This window comes from Danio rerio, chromosome 25, assembly GCF_049306965.1.
Source record: "Danio rerio strain Tuebingen ecotype United States chromosome 25, GRCz12tu, whole genome shotgun sequence".
Classification (NCBI taxonomy): Eukaryota; Metazoa; Chordata; class Actinopteri; order Cypriniformes; family Danionidae; genus Danio; species Danio rerio.
In genome coordinates this window covers 24,907,041-24,926,993 of record NC_133200.1, presented here as the reverse complement: position 1 = coordinate 24,926,993, position 19,953 = coordinate 24,907,041, and the positions used below count along the sequence as shown (strand labels likewise).

Sequence of the window (19,953 nt, the reverse complement as noted above, 5' to 3'; positions counted from 1 at the left end):
TCAGCTGCTTTCACGGCACTTGCTCTTTCTGTGACGGTGCTGCACGCATCAGTTCCCCGCATTTGTCAGAAGTTGACGCCCAAATTGACATAATAATATAAAGGTAATAAAAAGATTCAACTTAAGTCATTTTCATGTTGTAAAACACAATCAAAATGTCCACAGTTGATGAAATTAGCAACCCAAGCTCATTCTGGAAACGTAGCCCCGCGGACGTTTCTGGAGACCACAGTTTACGTGGCCGGAGGTACGTATGGCCGCATTTAGTTTTTTTTGAGTGATTGCTACGGGGCGGTGTGACGCCACTCCTCTCCTCCTCTTCATGCTCGCCGGCTGACGGCTCCCCTCCGTGTGGAGGGCTTTCCCGCTGTAACCAGTTTGTCCGCTTAGCTCGCAGCGTTACGTTGGCGGAGCGGAGGCCTAGAGGAGAAGGAGCCGGCCACGGGGACGACCGGGATCGAGTCCGGGGAAGAGCGGTTCCAGAAATCAGGTAAGATGAAAAACAGAATCCAAAAAATAAGGGCGAGAATGCGGCGAGATCCGAAAACGCGGTCAAAATCAAAGACAAGGGCTTTTGCTTTTTTTTTTTCTGGACGGCTTTTACAAACCATCACTTGGGTTTAGGGAAGGAGGAAGAGGAGGGTGGCCGGGTCGGCCGATTGGCCGGCCGCCCGGTCGATCGTTCAGTCATTCAGCCAGTCAGTCGGACAGACGGTTGCTCCACAGCGGCCTCGGCGGCTTTTCACGCGAGAACAGCGCGGGCGCAAAACGGCTCCCAAAAGGCATTCGAGACGCGAAAAAAGCGTGCACAGTGGCCTCTCGCGGATTCGCGAAAACAAAAACTGCTCGAATACGTACCTCCCGGGATGTATTTCGCAGTCTGCAGAAACGTCCGCGGGGCTACATTTCCACAATGAGCCCGTGTTGGAAATTAGACTTCTGTTTTCAATGTTTTCAATTGATTTTAACACTTAATATAGGAAGTCCTCAGCTATGCAGAGACGATCAATAATCAGAAATCTAGTGTACATAGCTTTACGTTAGGAAATGCAGTAATAAATTTACAAACAGTCGGAGAACAGATGTAACACATTAATCAAATATAGAAATATATTTGAAAATATATTCAGTTTTCAGTCATGCTCATGAAAGTCATATTCAACTCGTTTAGTTTTGCCTTCATACATTTTTGATTTCGGTCTTCAACACATGATTTATTTACAACACATTTTTAAACATAATAGTTTAACTACACTGTAAAAAATGTTACTTAGATCTAACTTATAAAAAGTGAGGCAAGTGGTTGCATCGGACGTTTTAGGTTGATTCAACTTCCAGCCTTTTTTAAGTATTTTAAACACTAAAACATTGCTTAAAACAAATGCAATAAAATTAAGTTGAGCCAACTAATATTTCTAAAATTACTCAAATCAGATAAACTTACTTTTTTTGTTAAACTTAACTTACTTATACATTGCTATATGTTGACTGTACTCATTTTAATTAAGTATTATGAACTTAATGATCTGAATAAAATTAACCATGCATATGTCATTTAAAACTAATTTAATTGACTTCTGGCTGTAACCTCAGAAAATAAATCTTCGTTTCTATATTGTAAGCACAATATACACTAGTAAAAACAGATAAACAGACTTTCCTGTCAATAACAATTAAATAAGAATGGGAAGATGGATTAAAGACCATAACATGTATTCAATATCAATCGATGTTCCTTTTAATAGTGACTACAAAATAGGCCATTAATGTGGCTACACATACACAATACATAAATAAAAACATTAATAATACCAGATCCTATTGAGAAATCATCCAAGGCAACTCAGTGAGGAGATTTGCATATTTTGATAAAGATTTAGGATGCATAATGTCCAGTCCAACAAAGAGTCTCATATATATCTCAAATGTATACAGTTTTGATGGATACTTGAAGTCGAGGACATCGGTAAGTCCAAACAGGAGCCATCATGCATTTGACAGGTTTGGCAAACCTCTGACAGTCCTATGATAATCCAAACTGTGTTGGGCTGATGGCAAATTTTTCCCATGGGCAGCCGCATGCACCTCTGATTCCTCACAACTCTATTGGTAGAGACAAAAAGAAACAGGAGTTCAGGTGGTTGCTACCAAACAACATTAAATAGCTAAATACTGAATAGGAAATAACTACAAGTGAAGTTACAAAAGTCCAGTGAGAATGATGCATGGATGAAACACCTTAGTTTATCATTTAAAAATTACCTTAGTTAAAATTACCTAACTTCTATTTAAAAAATAAAAAAAGGTTATAGAGGTTGTGTAATTACATTATTCCAGGTGTTTTTAGTTATCAAATTTTAAAGAAAACTGTGATTTTACTCAGTGTAACAGTGCATGTCATTGTGTTTTCCTGTCAATCAAAGAATTGTTAAAATTTAGGTATTACATTTTTTGTTTATTTTGGCAACTTATAAAGCATAAGAATGTGTATTTAATTTAGATATTAAAACTGTTTGAAAATGGCTATATGAAAATTATAGAATACAAGTTCTATAATTTAAATGTCATCTTCATTTTGCACCAAACTTTGCACGTCATAATACAAATTTTATTAAATAAATAAATAAATACATTGCCATTTTACACATTACATTAAGGTTTACATTAAATTTTTGCTAAAGCTACATTTAATTGACTTTTTCTTCAAATTTAATGTCACTGGCAAATGACAGTTCAGTGATTCAGTGTTATCAGTTAGCTTTATTGAAAGACTGACAGATAATAAGAAACTGCATTAGGATATTTTTATACTGTTTTTACTGTTGCACACATAAAAAAATCTTCAGATATCAAATGTAAGTTAATTCTATGGAGCCCACTATTGTTTGCAATTTTACCAATGTTTTACTTGCCTGCAAATAATTATAGCTGTAGTTGTATCTAATGTTTTTCTTACCTGGATGTGAAGTTTGAAGATCCACAGGTAACAAAATCACTTTGGTATCTAAAGACCAAGAACATGCTTTTTAGAATGAGGTGCATACAATTTAAATGGTTCTGTAAACATCAGTAGTAAATGTAATTTAAGTTAAAATAAATTGTAAATCTGTAATTTATTCACTATGCAGCATTAAAAAACTTATGGACTAAATCTCTAAAACACAAACTTTAAGTTATACTTTCTCTTACGTTAAACACACACTACTTAACTGTTGCATACGTTTCTGCATTTAATATCCATCCTTAATGTGCTGCTATAACTTAGGTGAGCTAACTTTAGCTAAGTTAGCGCTAGCAAACTGAACCCCCACACCCCGACCGCCCACCAGTGACCTTGTTAATCGGTTCTGCAACGTTAGTTATACCTACTAAGTGTTTTAAAACTACTTTCTCTATTTTTTCTCAATAATATCACTTTTAATTGTTAGCATAAACTAGCGTTGGTTAGCGTTAGCCAACTTAGCTTTCCATGTGAGAGCAGTCTAACTGTTAACATACCTGAGGCTACAGTACAATTTACAAAGCTAAAACCTCACCTGCCTAGCGAAGACAGCAGTTTTGCATGACTTTACAATTATCATTCGGCTAAATTTGCAACTTACCGTGTTAATCAGATCCGCTGCTGGGAGCAGTTAATGTCGACCATTGCAGAAGCTGCGTCTGCCTGCTAAATCCCGGGCAATGAAAAAGGAGTCACGCCAAACTATTAAAATCACGTTTTATGAACACCTGCCCACATCGACAGCTGCTCTAATAAATTGTCTGTGTCAACTCACTTTTATAACATTTATTCTACACAATAACCACGTAAAAAAATCTACTCAACTAAATTGCATTAGTTTTATTCAAAATATACAGTTATACAAAAAATGATATATTTTAAGTAAAGAGGAAGCAAATTTAATTTTTTTGGTATAAAACAAATAAAATTAACTAGATTGCAATTATTTAAAGTAGATAGAACCAACTTTGTGAGTGTAGCACTTTTTACAGTGTAACATATTTCTAATATCTACTGTTTTATCTACCTCATGGTGACAGTGCATAATATTTTACTATATATTTTGCAAGACAGATGTATCCAAAGTCCCTTTAAGTATTTTATAGTCTTTTATTTAGATTAAAGTAATTTAAAGACTTAATCAGTTAACTACGAAAGTTGAAATAATTATTTTTATTTATAAATTATTTTGTAACTGATTTGTTGTGTGTATCAAAAATATACAGCAAATATTTCTTAAGGAGGCTAATAATACTGACCTAATTTATATTTACATTAAAATCTGCTTTTATTCAGGAAATAACAATAAGAAATAGAACTTATTATGACTCCAGAATAATTTTTTTAGGAAACATTGTGCAAATTTCAGAAACATTTCAAATGAATGAGAGGGCAAAATAAATTGACTTCAACAGTGGGCCTATGTGTTAAAGTTTACAAGTGCAACAATGTGCCTTGATGTACTTGAATGTTAGAAATATGTTACACCAGTACAAAGTGACTTGTCAAATAAATTACAAGAAATATTATTTTGAGTTTAAGTTATTTAATTATCGTGTTTATGAAGACTGCAGAGTGATGCATGGAAAAAATGACTTCGAATAACATTTTAAGCATTTTGTGATATTTATATTAAAACGTGCTCCCAAAAGTACGTTACCCCCCCCCCCCCCCCCAACACAATTTGTAATTTAAATATACAAAATATGAATTGATGTTTACTTGAAACTTAAATTATATTGTTTTATTAACAATATTTTTTAAAAGATTTTGTCAAATAAAAGATTTTTCTATAGTCATCCATCGTAATTTTGTGGCTAAAAAGTATCGGTTCAGGCACTGTTTTGGCACCGGTATCGTTTTAAAAGTATCGATTTAGCACCGGTATCGAAAAAAACCCAAACGATACCCAACACTACTTAGGGCAGAGATATCAAACTCAATTCCTGGAAGGCCGCAGCCCTGTACAATTTAGTTCCATCCCTGCTTCAACACACTTACCTGTAGATTTCAAGCAAGCCTGAAGGACTCAATTAGTTTGATTAGCTCTGTTTAATTAGGGTTGAAACTAAACTGTGCAGGGCTGTGGCCCTCCAGCAATTGAGTTTGACATCCCTGAATAAGGGCATCATTCATTCATTCATCCATTTATTCATTTAATAATGCATTTATGAATAATATTTACAAATTTGTTTTTAAAAATCTAAATGTTCAAAAAATGTGTTGTTTTTTCGACAGCTGTATTATTTTTTTTGTAGTTTGAATTTAGCATTGATCTGTGCTGTGTTTTATGGTTAAATCATTTATTAATTTATTTTCCTTCAACTTAGTTCAGAATTTATCAGGGGTCGCCACAGCGGAATGAACCGAAAACTATTCTTCATATGTTTTACACAGCGGATGGCCTTCAAGCCGCAACCCAGTACTGGGAAACATCCATACACACTTATTCACACACACACACTATGGCCAATTTAGTTCAGTATGGCAGTTTATTGAAAAATGGTCTGGTCTCATTTTTATATAGCGCATACGCAGATTGTTATTTGAAAATGACTTTTTCCTTGTGGAACGATAACAATATATGTTTCAATAGGTGTTAATACTTCCCGCTTTAAAAGAGTATCCCAACAATGACTGAAGCCACAAAAATCTGAGCGTTTATTAAATAACATTTATAAAATATTGTTTACTAACAAAAGCAGATTACACATTACTCAGATTTTAGCATATTTCTGCTGTGTGATTGGTGTAGATTTCGAGTAAAAATGTCAACCCAGGTTTATTCTGAAAATGTACCCCTATATTCATTTCTGGAGAGCGCCAAATACGTCCCAGGAGCTACTTTTTTGCATTTTTGTTTTTGGGAAACCCCTCAGATCTCGCTATGAACATTTTTTCAGATCTCAAATTTCTCTCGCAAGTGCCATTCGTGCCTGTTCTTCTCGCATAAATCCACCAGGGGCCACAGTCCACTGACTGACAGACTGGAAGTACTCACCTATTTTCCTAAACCCAAGAAAATACATTTACTAATGAAGCCTAATTGTAAAATGTGACCAGCTCAAGTATTTTATATGAAAGAGTTTTTTTTTTTTCTCTCTCTAAAGGCTCAATTAAAAAAAATCCTTTACATTTGTATTTTGAATATTACAGGTCATCACATTGGGTTGGAATTGAAAACAAGACAAAACATAATGAATTGCTCAATTATCTTTAATTTCACAATCTATACATTGTTTTTCTTAGATTCATAATCTCATCATGTTTTTCACGATGTGAATGGGCTTCTAGAATTTGGTTAGGTGAGAAGGGATTTGGATGGAAGTTCCTCTGTGTGTCTACACTGGGATACATTGACATGGTTGGGAAATCCGAGAAGCAGTAAGAATTCCAGGGAGGGCAGCTACATCTGTGGACACAATTATCTGCTTCACATAATCTTGTCTTTTCAGGTGCAGAAAGACATTAAAAGCAACCCTCATACCACCCGCCTTTCTGAAAAAGCTTTGCAAATATAAAGATTCAATTATGAATCCCAATGTTTCCTGTTACAGGCTTGAGATTTCCATGATTCGTTAGGCTGTAAAGGCTGCTTTACTGAGGCAGGTCAAAAGATGGTATTTGGTTTCGTTCATGCTGTGTCTGCCATTCACACAGAGTCACGAATGGAGTTACAGAAGTAAACGTGTGATCTGAAATCACCTGACATCTCAGCAGTGTCCCATGATGTAAAAAATACCAAAAACCAAGACTATGCTTCAACCTCACTGGCTGAATGACACCATTTACTTCTAATGAAATGATTTAATGAGCAAAGTTTTTGTCATTTTGAAACAAGAAATTGTGGTGGGATGTGGATTTTATTTTGGTTATTTTAGCAAATATGTATTAAAAGGATGGAAATTGATGATAAAACAGTAAAAAATTAACTTGTCAAAATCTTGTTTAGATACATTCTGTTGTTTTAAATTTTTTTCACTGATGAGAAAAGAATTCTTGAAAAAATATATGACAATTTCCGTCAAGCAATAAATCAGTGAAAGAATATATAAAACATAAAATATTTTGGTAACACTTTATTTTAAGTAACAATTCACTGTATTAACAAACAATTAACTAACAATTTTAGCATAATAAACTACTAACTACCTGTTTATTAAGGTAGACATTGGGTTTAGGTTTTGGGTAAGATGCAGTGATGCAGAATAATAAGATCTAAAGAGAACACAGGCTCATTGTGGATATGTGCCCCAGTCTACAGTTCGGGAGAGCTTGAATAATGTAGCCTGAGGTACTTATGGCTGCATATCATCTTTAAAATAAATGCTATGGGGTGGTATGATGCCAACACTGGCTACTGTTTCTTTTTGCTCTACCAGGTAAAACAAAAGCAATAAATATATATAAAAACATAAACAACAGGCTGAAAACATGATGAAATTACACAGACGCAACAGCTTTTCTTTTTGTAGATTGTTTTTGAATACGCTATCGGTTGGGTTTAAGGATAGATGTCTGAGTCAGTCAGTCGACAGCAAGCTGGCCTGGGGTGCATTTCCCAAACAACGACATAACTCTTAGCTGAACTATCATAGCTAATATCATAGCACACTAATAATGATGCATCATTTGGGTAAATAATGATGTAGTAATGAGCGTTTTCTTATTCTAATCTTATATATAAATCCTATAAAGAGTTAATGTTTGTAGGCCTAATTCACAGTAAGCTGTGTAAAGCTGTGTAAAAAAATTAAGAAAAAAAATCCTACTTATTAATAATAATAATAATATTAATAATTATTTAATTTTTTTTAAAAGTCTACTTTTACAATTTGACACATTCCGCAGAAATGTTCTAACCAACAGGCCCATGCCATATACAGTACAGATGCATTTCTTAATAAACAACCTATTATAAATTAAAAGCATTACCATATGCAATTTGTTTGTTTTCACAAGCTTTGGAGATGTAACGTAAATTCTGCTTTCAAATAATAGTTCACCTACATATAGCTTTCATATGAGCCACGGCTTTGTTTAAAATGGCATAAATGTTTTCAAAGTGCACTAAGAAGGGAACAAATTGTCAATATAAAGATCGCTAAAACTAAACTGTTAAAATACTTTTAAAGCGAACTACACCTAAGAGGGATGACTTTAATGTTTTTTTAATTATTTAAAGTTTAAATGTTAGGACATTCTAAATAAATAGGACATAGGAGGGGGGGTAACTAGGATAAGAACACAGTCAGGAACTATGCTTCTAACTACAGATCTAGAGGTTTAGTTGCAAGCGTACAAGTTTGCGATGCAATTTGCGAATGTTCGTTGGAACGATAGATTTAGGAAACGTCAAATCAACAAACTATGTTTGTAATGACAAAACTTGTGGCCTTAGTTGGCTAACAATGATTTTCGGAAACACACCCCAGGTCAGCTGAAGGTTCACCCTCTGGTGGATATATTTGAAAAGAGGACGCACAATAGAAATTTAAAATCATCAAAAAGCATTCACAACGGCTTCTGGCGGATTTGCAAAAACAAAAACTGTATAGACATGTATACCTGGGTACATATCCACAATGAGCCTGGCTTGGCTAATGAATACTTAATATCTTAATAATAGGTAGATAATAAGCAAGTAGTTCATAACATGTATTCTGACCTAAACCAAAGGTTTACCAATATTTTATTTTCATCCAAAAACTTGTCAAAGATTCTCACTATTACTCACATTCAAGTAATTCTAAACCTTTATGAATGTCTTTCCTGTGGTGAACACAAAACTAGATATTCTGAAAAAGCAGCCATTGATGGGCCAAAGAAAAAAACTCAAACAGGTTTGGAAAAAGTAAAGGATGAGTGAATGATGTCAGAATTCTTAGTTTGGGTGAAATATCCCTTTAATCCTCCTGTCGTGTTCACCTCCTTCCCCTTACTTTAGTGGTCCTGGTCAAAATTGACCGGTGGTTTTAACTGCTCTTAAATTAGCACAAAATACATTTTTCAAAACCACATTTTTATTCAACATTCTTTAAATTTGAACAATGACTCAAAGTAGTGTTTAACGTGAATTTATAGAATTAGACATAAAATAACTGCAGTGAAAATACAAATAGTACAGTCAGTTGGGATGGTGTAGGATATTTTCTGTCTGATGGATGAATATAGTATGGATACCCATTCATTTCATATGGCGGTCACTTTTAACCGAGAACACCACATGTGTAACAACAAGGTTAACTTAAACACTCAAAATCTGATGAAAGAGTGATCATCACTTATAGATGTTCAATTGCATAGTGTGGAGGATATCATAAGGCCTTGAGGCAATTAGACATACAGCACAATATTTGAGAGTGTTTTAAGTTGAACACAACAGGAAGATTAAGATGTGTGTAAACCTGTCAATCTCTTTTGGGAGATGAAAAACTATAGTAAAATATAAAAATACTAGGGTGTTACTGAAACTTGCAGTTTGTTGAAGTTCTGAAACCTGCTGTTTGTATTGCAAAGTAAACTCTCATAGATATCATAGATATTTTACATTTCAATCTCCTGACCCCTTTAACAGTCCCCTGAATTGCCTGGGCATATGTAGCTCTGATCGATGTGTTATTTCATTTCAAGTAAAACATGATGACAGGACGGGGCATATTGAGCAGCTCCTCTTCTTTAATAGTAGCCAATAGCGTTTTGTTTATATCTTGGCCCTGCTGGCCAGAGTCATTGAGCTAAAGCATATCTGACTCATGACAGACACAGTCTATAATAGCAATGCTGATTCTGTCTGTCAGTTTCTCCACTGTAAAACCCAGCATTCAGGCTGTTACTCAAATGGATTTGATACTTTTTGTGGTCAGCCTCGACTCACATATGTGATCTGCTCTATGCTTTTATGTCTTTAAACCAGAGCAGACCACTTGAGCTCTACAGCAGTTTGTGTTACATTAACAAGGAGGCAGACTTCATTCATCCCAATGGAAAGCATTTTTAAGATGTCTGAATCAACTGTCCACTATGTAATGCTATATGCACATAAAAAGAGGCTGAGTTTCCATCCTAACGTTAATCTTTTGAAAGTTTGCAAAAGGTAAGTTACTGTAGGAGCATTTACATCAAGTTGTTAGAGTGGCTGTCTGTAGTATTGGTAACCTAGCAACCAACAGTAAACAGGCAAGCATAATGATTAGCCATGTGCTTGTGGTCCTAGTAATGATAGTTCCTTGTATGCTGACTGTATATGTGCGCAATGCATTTTGCCTCTTGTGGTTTGCATTGAGGTGAGTGTATACTGTATGTGTGTAGCCCATTTCGGCTTATTGGCTTTTTAAACACTATGTCAGTTGATGTTTATTATTTTTATTCATTTATTCACTCATTCATTTTCTTTTCGGCTTAGTCCTTTTATTAATCCGGGGTCGCCACAGCAGAATGAACCACCAACTTATCCAGCATATGTTTTACACAGTGGATACCCTTCCAGCTGCTACCCATCACTGGGAAACACCCATACACTCCCATTTACACACATACAGTACATTACAGACAATTTATTTTACCAATTTAAACCAAAAGTGACTGTCTTTGGACTTGTGGGGGAAACCGGAGCTCCCGGAGAAAATGCACACAAATACGGAGATAACCTCCTATTTTCTTGTAATTGCATATTAAAGGGCACATATTTTAGCCCTTTTTTGAGATTTAATACTAATATTATGGTTCTTCTGAGTGTGCCAATATAGGTTCAGATCAAAACGCAATTCAGATATGGTTATTATGCTGTGTTAAAAAGTGTAAATTTAGAGGCGTGTACACGGGTTGCTGTTTTGGGGTGTGTTGTTTAACATGATAATGAGTTTCCACTGCCCGCCCAACGTAACAAGGGGGCGGAGCCAAGAGCGCGTCTGCTTTGTGCACCGCGTCACAGAGGCAGACAGTAAGAGTCATCATGAGTGAGAGGAACACAATTCAACCCTACATATATGACCCAGACTCGGACACAGATCAAGCAGAGTCGACTGTTGAGGAATCTATAATCCGAATGTGCCAGAATGTGTCAGAGTGGTACATACAAAATATTTTATGTTTTTGAATACTTTTACAGCCGCTATGTAACTATGCATGCGCCATCCGTAATTTGTTTGATAAAGTTCGCGAACGTCATGCGTTACGTCAAACACAGACAAGACATAAAGATATCCACAGAGATAAATTTTGCATTGGTATGATTTATTCGTAATTCATGAATATTGACGTTGACAAATATTGGCAGGTGCTTGTGTGGCAATTGTGAAAAAATGCCAACTGAGGCTGAAAATGTATGCTGCAGGGAGATACCGCAGGTAAATTTTCAGTTTATGTTAACGTTGCTGCTCTAAAGACATCGAATGAGATAATAAACAGCATAACTGTGTCGTGTAATAAGGTTAGAAGACGAATGGATCAACTGGAAATGCAACCCTCGTGCATGACGGAGCATCCAGGAATGGATCCCGTTTGCTTCAATATTTATTCCTTGCAAAATGCATCGAATATATACAAAGCAGACTATGGTCCCCTGCGACTTCGTGGAGTGCAAAAGTGAGTTTAAATAAATAGAAATAATAGCAGGTTACCTTGTTCATGATCTGCATGCTCGCTTTCTTTTTAAGCACATTAACGCCGTGTAGTCAATAAAATAGCGATAAAGTTGGTTTTATATCCGCACATTCAGAAGTCCCTGTATTGTTTATCATGATAGTTTAAACATTCGATCGTATTTAGCATGCAAGTATGACTTGTAAACAACATTAAAACTATTTACTTGACTGTAAACAATGTTGTACTTTGTCATTTGCTGCTAATACGATTTCCCTATTTTGAATTTGCAAAGAATACTTTACTGAAATGATACTATTAAGGAGAATGTCCGAATATCTGAATATAAAACCAACTTTACCTCAATGTCAATAAAAATGAAATACGTACCGTTTTTTATTGCTGCTATTTCTGAGATGACAATTTGAATGACTTCATAAAAGGCTGAGTAATGCATGTACTTTTTATTGAAAAATAATTTTAAATTCACTAAACATTAATATATAAACTCTTAAAATATATAAAAATCAGTATGGCATAGAAACATCAACCCTTCAGAAAAGATGCTTCAATTCCTGAGTCATATAAAAACTTTATATTGAAGTATAAATTAAAATGTGATGTCAAATATAAAATGTATCCTTGTGCAAATATAAAATATAAACTCCAAGTTGTCACTTTGTTGAATGAAATACAATTGTCCATGAACATTAGAAAGTACAGTATATCTACAAACACATACAAACATATCAAATATACATTGGCAGTTGAATAAACAAAATATGACTTCTGAAATTTTGTTAAAGCTAGTTATTTTATAAAAAATAAAAATGTATATGTGATAACTCCCAAGTTCAAATTGTAGTGCAATTTCTAAAACAATGTTTCATTATTATGTCTCTGTTAGACAGTGCCGCTTTTTGGCTTATCGGAGCTTTGTGAGCTGGTGTTGGGGTTTCCTCGGGCGGAGAGTCCGTGTAGTGATTCCTGCCTGTGTGGTGCTGAAGATTCGAAGACAGTTTCCTGAAGAGCAGGGCAGCTATGTGGGTTTTAGGATCGCTATTGATTGAAGCGGGTCACCCTGCTGGAGATAGCCTCCTCCATCTCAGGTCGATCGTAGGCTGATGATAGAGCAGGTGGTATGTGAATTCCCAACACTTCATCAACATAGGGTGATGGGTCCACAAACACTTGGTTGAAGATGAGGTCCAGCAGCTCTTCTACATAACCTGTGCAATATAACAGTTATCTCTTTAGTAACTTAATTTTGTATTTTGAGTAGTGAGTTTTCATTGTGAATGTAAAGTGCAATTATTTTTTTTATTTATTGAATTATTAATAATACTATAAACATTTATATACATACCGAAAGTTTGCTGTGTCTTCACTTCTCGGACCCTATACTCTCCTTTCTTTGCCTTTGGAAAAGCAAGCTTGTAAATAGGTTTACCAGTTGCTGATGTGGCCTGGGGACGCCCGGCATTTTCATTGTAATGCAGTGCAGCCAAGTACAACCTAACAAAAAGAAAAATGTAAATGACGTACCATGACAAGACTGTATAGTATTGTAAATATTAATTTCTGATCATTGGCTTTACCTGCATAGCATCCCCAGAAAAGGGAATACCACATTTTTGGGTGCAAACCGCAGTATGACGCTGTGGAAAGCTTCAATAGTTGACGTCTGGTGGTGAGGACTTAGCTTGGCCACATCCTTCAATATTCTCTTGTTAGCGAGAACTTTCTCCAGCTTATAGAATGGCATCGTTGCTAAACAAGCAAAAATTTAAGGTATTAGAGTCGAAATCAAAAACAAATCTGAACAATGAAACAAGCTCTATTTTGAATTAGTTTTAATCGCAAAGAATATTTTATATGTCTGTATACAACTTACCAGCCGACAGCCATTTGTTCTTGTCTCTGCTTATCCGTTGCGGATGCAGACAAGCCGGAAAATTGGGGTCTTCATGTACATGTTTGTCTTGTACATGGTTTAAGATAGAGGTCCACTTTGCCACTCTTTCAGGACCTGTTGTGGATGATGCAGCAGTCCAGTAGATGTGGTTTTTGATGCTACGTAACCATTTACGCAACTTCTCACAACCCTTTATCTGGCATATCTTGTCCAGTTTTTTGGAAATTCCTGGAATTTAATGAAAAAAAGACATCAACACAAAAATAATAATAAACATGTAAGAACTGTAAATAGCAATTTAATCTTAAGTAAATTAATAACTGCTAAATTACATACCTTTCTCGATATGCCACACATCGTAAAACTGAGTGACATTTCGATCCCTGAGGTATTTCTGTATTTGAGGATGTCGGTCTGTGATGATGCATTCCAGACGAACACCGCGGGCATCCAACAGGTCAAGGCTTCTCTTTAGGCCTTCTTTTTCCATATGGTAACTGCCACCCACCTCATTACTCTATAAAATTTTAAATAAGGTTAAAATATATATATATATATATATATATATATATATATATATATATATATATATATATATATATATATATATATATATATATATATATATAAAAATCACACATTTTCAATCCAAAATATTATGCTAGTTCACATAATACTTTTCTGTATTACCTGGACTAACTGTAGGTCGACCACTGTGTTAGTTGCAAGGTCCATCATTGTATAACTCCCATACTTGGCCGAGTGACCTTCAAGAACAAACCGTACATAATTATTCTAAACACATTTTTGGAATAATTGTATTTCATATTTATTTTTTTTATTAGACTGTATTGAATTAGAAATTAAATCTTTTGACTAAATACCTGGGGAGTCAGCCCTCATATCTCCTCCAACAATCACATTCTCTCTTCGACTGAGCTGTTCTAGCATTTCACTCTGCCAATTTCTCCACTTGTGGACAATAGCAGGTTCAATGCAAAGTCTTGCATGACGGCGAAATGAATTATATTTAAAAATGTGTAGTTTCATTGCAGCAAATACCTGACAACAGAGAGGAGAATTTTTAGTACAATGTGCATGCACCCTGTGACAAAATTTATATTATGTTTCTAAAAGAAATGTGATAAATTTTGATAGATAATTACCTTTTCAACTACAAAAAATGATGCACCGCTCAAGTAGACTGCAGCAGAAAGATGCAGGTTGCCAGCTGGAGTACTACCAATAATTGGCTGACTGTTCCATTTTCTTACAAACTCGCAGTGTGGGCAGACTTGCTGTACGCTCAGAAATGTCCCAAGCCTTTGTGACTTTACATCACATCTCCTCTGACACACTGGGCAGTCACTGAAGAGCTCCATGAGGCATGTTTCATAGACAATGAACTTGGCAATGTTATGAACTGGGCATTCTTGGATTCTGTAAAAATAAATATACACATTAACATAAAAAAAAAAAAATTATGATGAATGTTATGATGACAATACACAATCTGTCAAATAATTTACATAATGCATAAACTCACGACAAGTCTGTTGGTTCAGTTGCAGATGTGCATTCCTCTGCAGGGTCAAATGTCACATCCGAGTCTTGGGCTATAATTTTTGACTCTGTCAAAGTCTCTTCGGCTTCTTCTTCTTCCTCCTCCTCCTCCAGCTCCAGACGAGGTCTTTTTAGTGAAGGTTTGAGGGGTGTCGAAGTCATAAACGCAGTAGAGGACGCTGATGGCACAGTCAGTTCAAAACTGGATATTGTTGTCTGGACACCTATAGTGTAATTTTATGATTAATCTCATTGCACGTTTATAAAGATAATAAAACACGTTTCTAATGCAGCAACTTAAAATAAACTGAGAAATTTTAACTTACTTGTACTCCTGCGTTTAGCCTGAAGCGTCCTAAAAGACAACTGGGTGCCAACACTGTGTAAAGATGTGTGAAAAGGTTCTGTCTGGCAAGCTACATCCACCTTGTTGCTCTTTGTCGACGTCGTGGCCTTTGTAAGAAAACATACATGTTTTAAAATGACCTTTATTTGATTAAAACATACCGATCTTATTGTAAACAACTGCAGACCACGTGCAAGTACAGTGGAAAAAAATTACAATAAACATCCCACATACAAAACAAACTTTAGCTGTAACTTAGTCAGTGGTAATGCTTTATTACAATGTTTAATTTTTTCTACGGTTTCTGTTTCTGATGGCTAAAACCCCTTTATGTACACATTACCACTTAAAGATTCGAGTATTTAGACTGTTTTAGAAAAGCACAATAGCTGTAAACGCGCAAACATCCGAAGTAGCTTTAGCCGCAGATGCTATTTATTTCTGCTTAACATTACAGTATACACATTACAACAAACATCCCACATAAACAACAAACTTTAGCTGTAGCCAGTACTGGTTACTGCTTTATTACAATGTTTATATTTTTCTATGGTTTCTGTTTCTAATGGCTAAAAGCCCTTCTTGTACACACTACCACTTATAGCTTCGATTATTTAGATTGTTTTAGAAAAGCATAATAGCAGTGAACACGTGCAAACAAACATCCGAAGCAACTTTAGCGGCTTTTAACTTTTAGATGTTATTCATTTCGGCTTACGATTACAGTACAACAAACATTTAACAACAACAAACTTTAGCTGTAGCCAGTAGTACTGCTTTTTACAATGTTGCTATTTTTCTACGGTTTCTGTTCCTAATGGCTAAACCCCCTTCATGTACACTACCATATGCAGCTTCGAGTATTTAGACTGTTTTTGAAAAGCACAATAAGAGGTAAACACGTGCAAACAAACATCCGAAGCTACTTTAGCCGCAGATGCTATTCATCGGCTTAACATAATTAGAATACTAAGGCTAGAAGTACATAAAATGTAATACTTACTTGAAGTGAGACAGGATCACGTATTGTAGGAACTGATCCAGTTTTCAAAAACAATTTACTCGCGAATCCGGAGTTGTATTGTCCCGCGTTCTCGAGGCAGTCTACGCTAAAGTGGTTAGCGCAAACATACAACAGTTTTGGTACATTTTCAGGCACCTTGTCTTCAAAGATAAAACTCAGCCACTTAAGCCTCTGTTGCTCATTTGCAGGAAGACGGTGAAGGCTCTTGTGCTGAGCCTTACATCCTAAAATAGCACAAGGGTGTTCTCTCGGTGGCATCGCTTCGACGTTCACGCTGATAATGGCGGAAACGGCAAACGCAGGATATGTTAATACGCGCAGCTGTCAATCAATTCGGTGGGCGGGGGGAATCGCACACCTACGTAATGGTGCGATCGATTTGAAAACAGCTCCAATTGGCCGACCCTTTTTTTTGTAGTTAAATTGAAAAAAAAGGACTGGGTGTGTTCATATCACCCCAGTATGATGGTCTATACACTATACCAACACACAGATCTGTCCAAACAGCTTGAAAAGAAGATTTTTTACAATAGGTGCCCTTTAAAGTGGCATATAAAAAATTGGCAGATTTCGCCTGAGTCGTGTAAGCGATGAAATACTTTTGATTGGTGAGATCGAATGAAAAACTGAAGAGCACAGTGGTTTCATAAAAAAGTATTGGGCCCTATCATACATCAGGCGCAATAAGGCGCAAGACGTATAGGGTGCAATTTACTTGCTATTTTTAGACCAGCGCAACCCTAATTTTCACGTTTTGGGGCATATTTTTTAAATAGCAAATCCATTTGCGCCACTTTGTGGACTCACAAAGTTGTTCCGGTCTAAAAAGGAGGTGTCTTAAGGCGCATCGTTGCTATTTTGTGGAACTGAAAAAGACCGCACCGTTGACCAACTTAAAAAAGCTGGTTCAAAGTCAAGTGCGCGTTAGTTATCTGCCTGGGCAGGTCCAAACACTTAGACTTTGCTTGATACACACAGGATGCACAGCAATACAAAAATATCTTTACATATGAAAAAAATATATACATTTTCTACAGAAATATATAAACCACTGCCTCCATGTCTTTGGGGGGACTTTATTCACTTTATTCATGACAATTTGCATTTGTATAGTGTTATTTTTATTAGTAGTATTGTTTATTATATGCATATTTCTATTTCTTTTAATAAAATAACAAGTTTAGATTTGTCCACCTGAACATATATGCATCGTGTCATATCACTCAGCTTATACTGCGATTTTTCGGCAGTCAAAGATTGGCAATATTTACAAATCTCATCTGTTTATGTAAAAGTGTATATTAATCCCTGCATGTGTTTTCATAGATTAAACCTACAAATACACTTCTATCGATCTTTTTTGTTGGGTATAATTATAATTTAGTCTATATTTTATTCACAAGGCATAGGAGCAGTAATGGAGGAACAGACTTAGTTGCCAACAGATAACTCATTCACTCTTAACAAGCTCATTAATTTTCATTACTGTTCCAAATATGGTAAAAATTGAGCTTTTCATACAAGGGGTTATGCCTGTAGTTATAAATGAGCACACTAATTTGTAGACTCTAAGGTGCAAGACGTGTCTGGCACAATTCGTTGCTCTTTCCAGACCAGCGCAACTGTAATTTTCATGTTTTGCGCCATGTTGTTTAAATAGCAAATTAATTTGCATCGGTTTGTGGATTCATGGGTGTGCTGGTCTAACAAGTATTATTATTAGTAGTAATATTAGTATTTATTATATGCTTATTTATATGCAAGTTTAGATTTGTTCACCTGTCGGGTTTTTGAAACATGTGCATCACCATACTGTATGGAGCATAAGAATAGGACGTGTGTTTGGATATAACTCAGTTTTTTAATACACTTTGTTATTATTGTTCATTGGTTCGTTTGCTGGAAATTAAAACTAAATTTAGAAATAGGTTTGAAACAAATCTTTGTGCTTAACAAACAAAGTTAAATATGTAAGCTAATGGATGTCTTAAGTTGAGTGAGTTTCCTTACTCCACGAAAGTAAAGGAATAAAGTAAAGAGTAAAAGTAAAGTAAAGAGGCTGATTGGAGGTGGCTCATTCTTTATCTTCATGCTGCAGATGTTCTTTTTACCTGTTTTCTTGCTAGTAAAGCATTCAGCTTTCCCACTTACAAAGTCTGCCATGTAAAAAGCAAATGACAAATGGCGCGATGCAACTTATGGGAGATGAGACTCTGATTGGTTTAATGCACGTTATGTTAAAAACTTACCCATAACTCACTCATTAAGAGAATAAGCACAACCCTGAAAGACCATGCGTTGGAACCCAGACCATATTTTCCCATCCCTCTATCTTGTACCCCTACTCCTTCCCCTTGGCCCTTAAAATCAAGTTTGAGAGGGAAGGGCTTCAAAATTTACTTCTAAGAAATGGGACAGCACTACAGCACCTGCACACATCATCATATGTCATTGTCAGCTCTTGCTTCATATGAGATCAGACGATCATGACTGCTGCAGTTTTTCCAGTTGTGTTATTTTTTGGTATTTATCTTCAAGAAATTACTGAAGGCATATATTATGTTACCATAACGATCTAATGTGGCAATAAGATCGTAACTGTACTGCACATTTACACAGTGGCCATAATCATCTTTGTAAACAGCAAAAACAGCAATAGCAATATAACAAGCTCATTTCCTGCCACCTAGACTTTTCTGACAGGGTATTTGAGTGTCATCGCGTGTCAGAATGTTGCGGGACTGCTATACAGGAGTTATTATTATTGATTATATATCCATAGATCCATTTTTCTTACCCCTAGGTTTTGAGTGTGGTTCTGAAAAATCTCCTTTCGAAGCGCCATCTACACTTTCCCTTAAGCTATACGCCTTCAAGCTAAAGAGAATTAGGACACCCCTACCCCTTCACGGAAACGCACAAAATGAGGGGTAGTGGTAAGGAGAAGGGCTAAGGGGTAGATCTGGAATTGGGCCTTAATGCTTGTGTGCCATGCGCTATATAGACTTTGCGCTTAGATCGTTAAAATAGAACACCCATTGAATCAATGCACTCTATATCACCTATAACACTAAAAAAACGGACGCTACTAACCAAATAAACATGTATTCAGTGGGACTTTTTAGGCCCAATCTCAATTCTATTTTTATACTCCTATGTGTGTGTGTGTTTGTGTGTCTGCGCTATGTATGTGTATGTGTCGGTGTGTCACGTGGGAACGGTGGGCAGTGAGGACTAGCCTTAAAGGCCCAGTGCAAAAAAACAGCAACAACCTTTTCCCAGCTTTAATACAGACACTCCAACCAGCTAAAATAAATAATCTGATGGGTGTTTTGAGCTGAAACTTTACAGACACATTCTGGGGACACAAAAGATTTATATTAAATATGAAAAAGGGGTAACCTATATGCCCTTTAAAACTGAGTGTGAAAGGGAAGGTTTTTTATTTTATTTTATTTGTTAGTACACTTGTTGTGTTAACCACTTATGTGTCTGATGATGTTGTTAATATTTGTTGGTTC

The 19,953-nt window shown here is 35.8% G+C and overlaps 2 protein-coding genes and 2 long non-coding RNA genes across 6 annotated transcripts in view; 2 read left to right on the top strand and 2 right to left on the bottom strand.

Moving 5' to 3' along the window:
• The window catches only part of si:ch211-236l14.4, an 88,608-nt gene that overhangs the window by 26,480 nt on the left and 42,175 nt on the right, over positions 1-19,953 (top strand). The window contains exon 1 of one of the 3 annotated variants that reach the window (XM_073943155.1): positions 17,989-19,890. The exons of the other annotated variants lie outside the window; for them this stretch is intronic. The gene's annotated coding sequence lies outside the window, so the exon portion shown is untranslated. Of the gene's footprint in view, positions 1-17,988; positions 19,891-19,953 lie in introns of those variants that run through there. 3 annotated transcript variants of the gene reach the window in all.
• Positions 1,716-3,697, bottom strand: LOC137489358 (uncharacterized). Its single transcript, XR_011008780.2, has 3 exons — positions 3,603-3,697; positions 2,957-3,004; positions 1,716-2,103 (listed from the first exon to the last, which is right to left on the bottom strand). It is a non-coding gene; the product is annotated as an uncharacterized lncRNA (long non-coding RNA).
• LOC141380967 (uncharacterized) lies at positions 11,277-12,949 on the top strand. Its single transcript, XR_012400413.1, has 2 exons — positions 11,277-11,349; positions 11,433-12,949. It is a non-coding gene; the product is annotated as an uncharacterized lncRNA (long non-coding RNA).
• Positions 12,034-16,714, bottom strand: si:ch211-236l14.1. Its single transcript, XM_009298051.4, has 11 exons — positions 16,412-16,714; positions 15,389-15,515; positions 15,046-15,286; positions 14,666-14,939; positions 14,384-14,561; positions 14,190-14,266; positions 13,836-14,016; positions 13,479-13,727; positions 13,183-13,354; positions 12,951-13,099; positions 12,034-12,813 (listed from the first exon to the last, which is right to left on the bottom strand). Exons 1-11 carry the CDS (start codon positions 16,688-16,690, stop codon positions 12,644-12,646), a joined length of 2,097 nt encoding a protein of 698 aa, XP_009296326.1. The 5' UTR covers positions 16,691-16,714; the 3' UTR covers positions 12,034-12,643.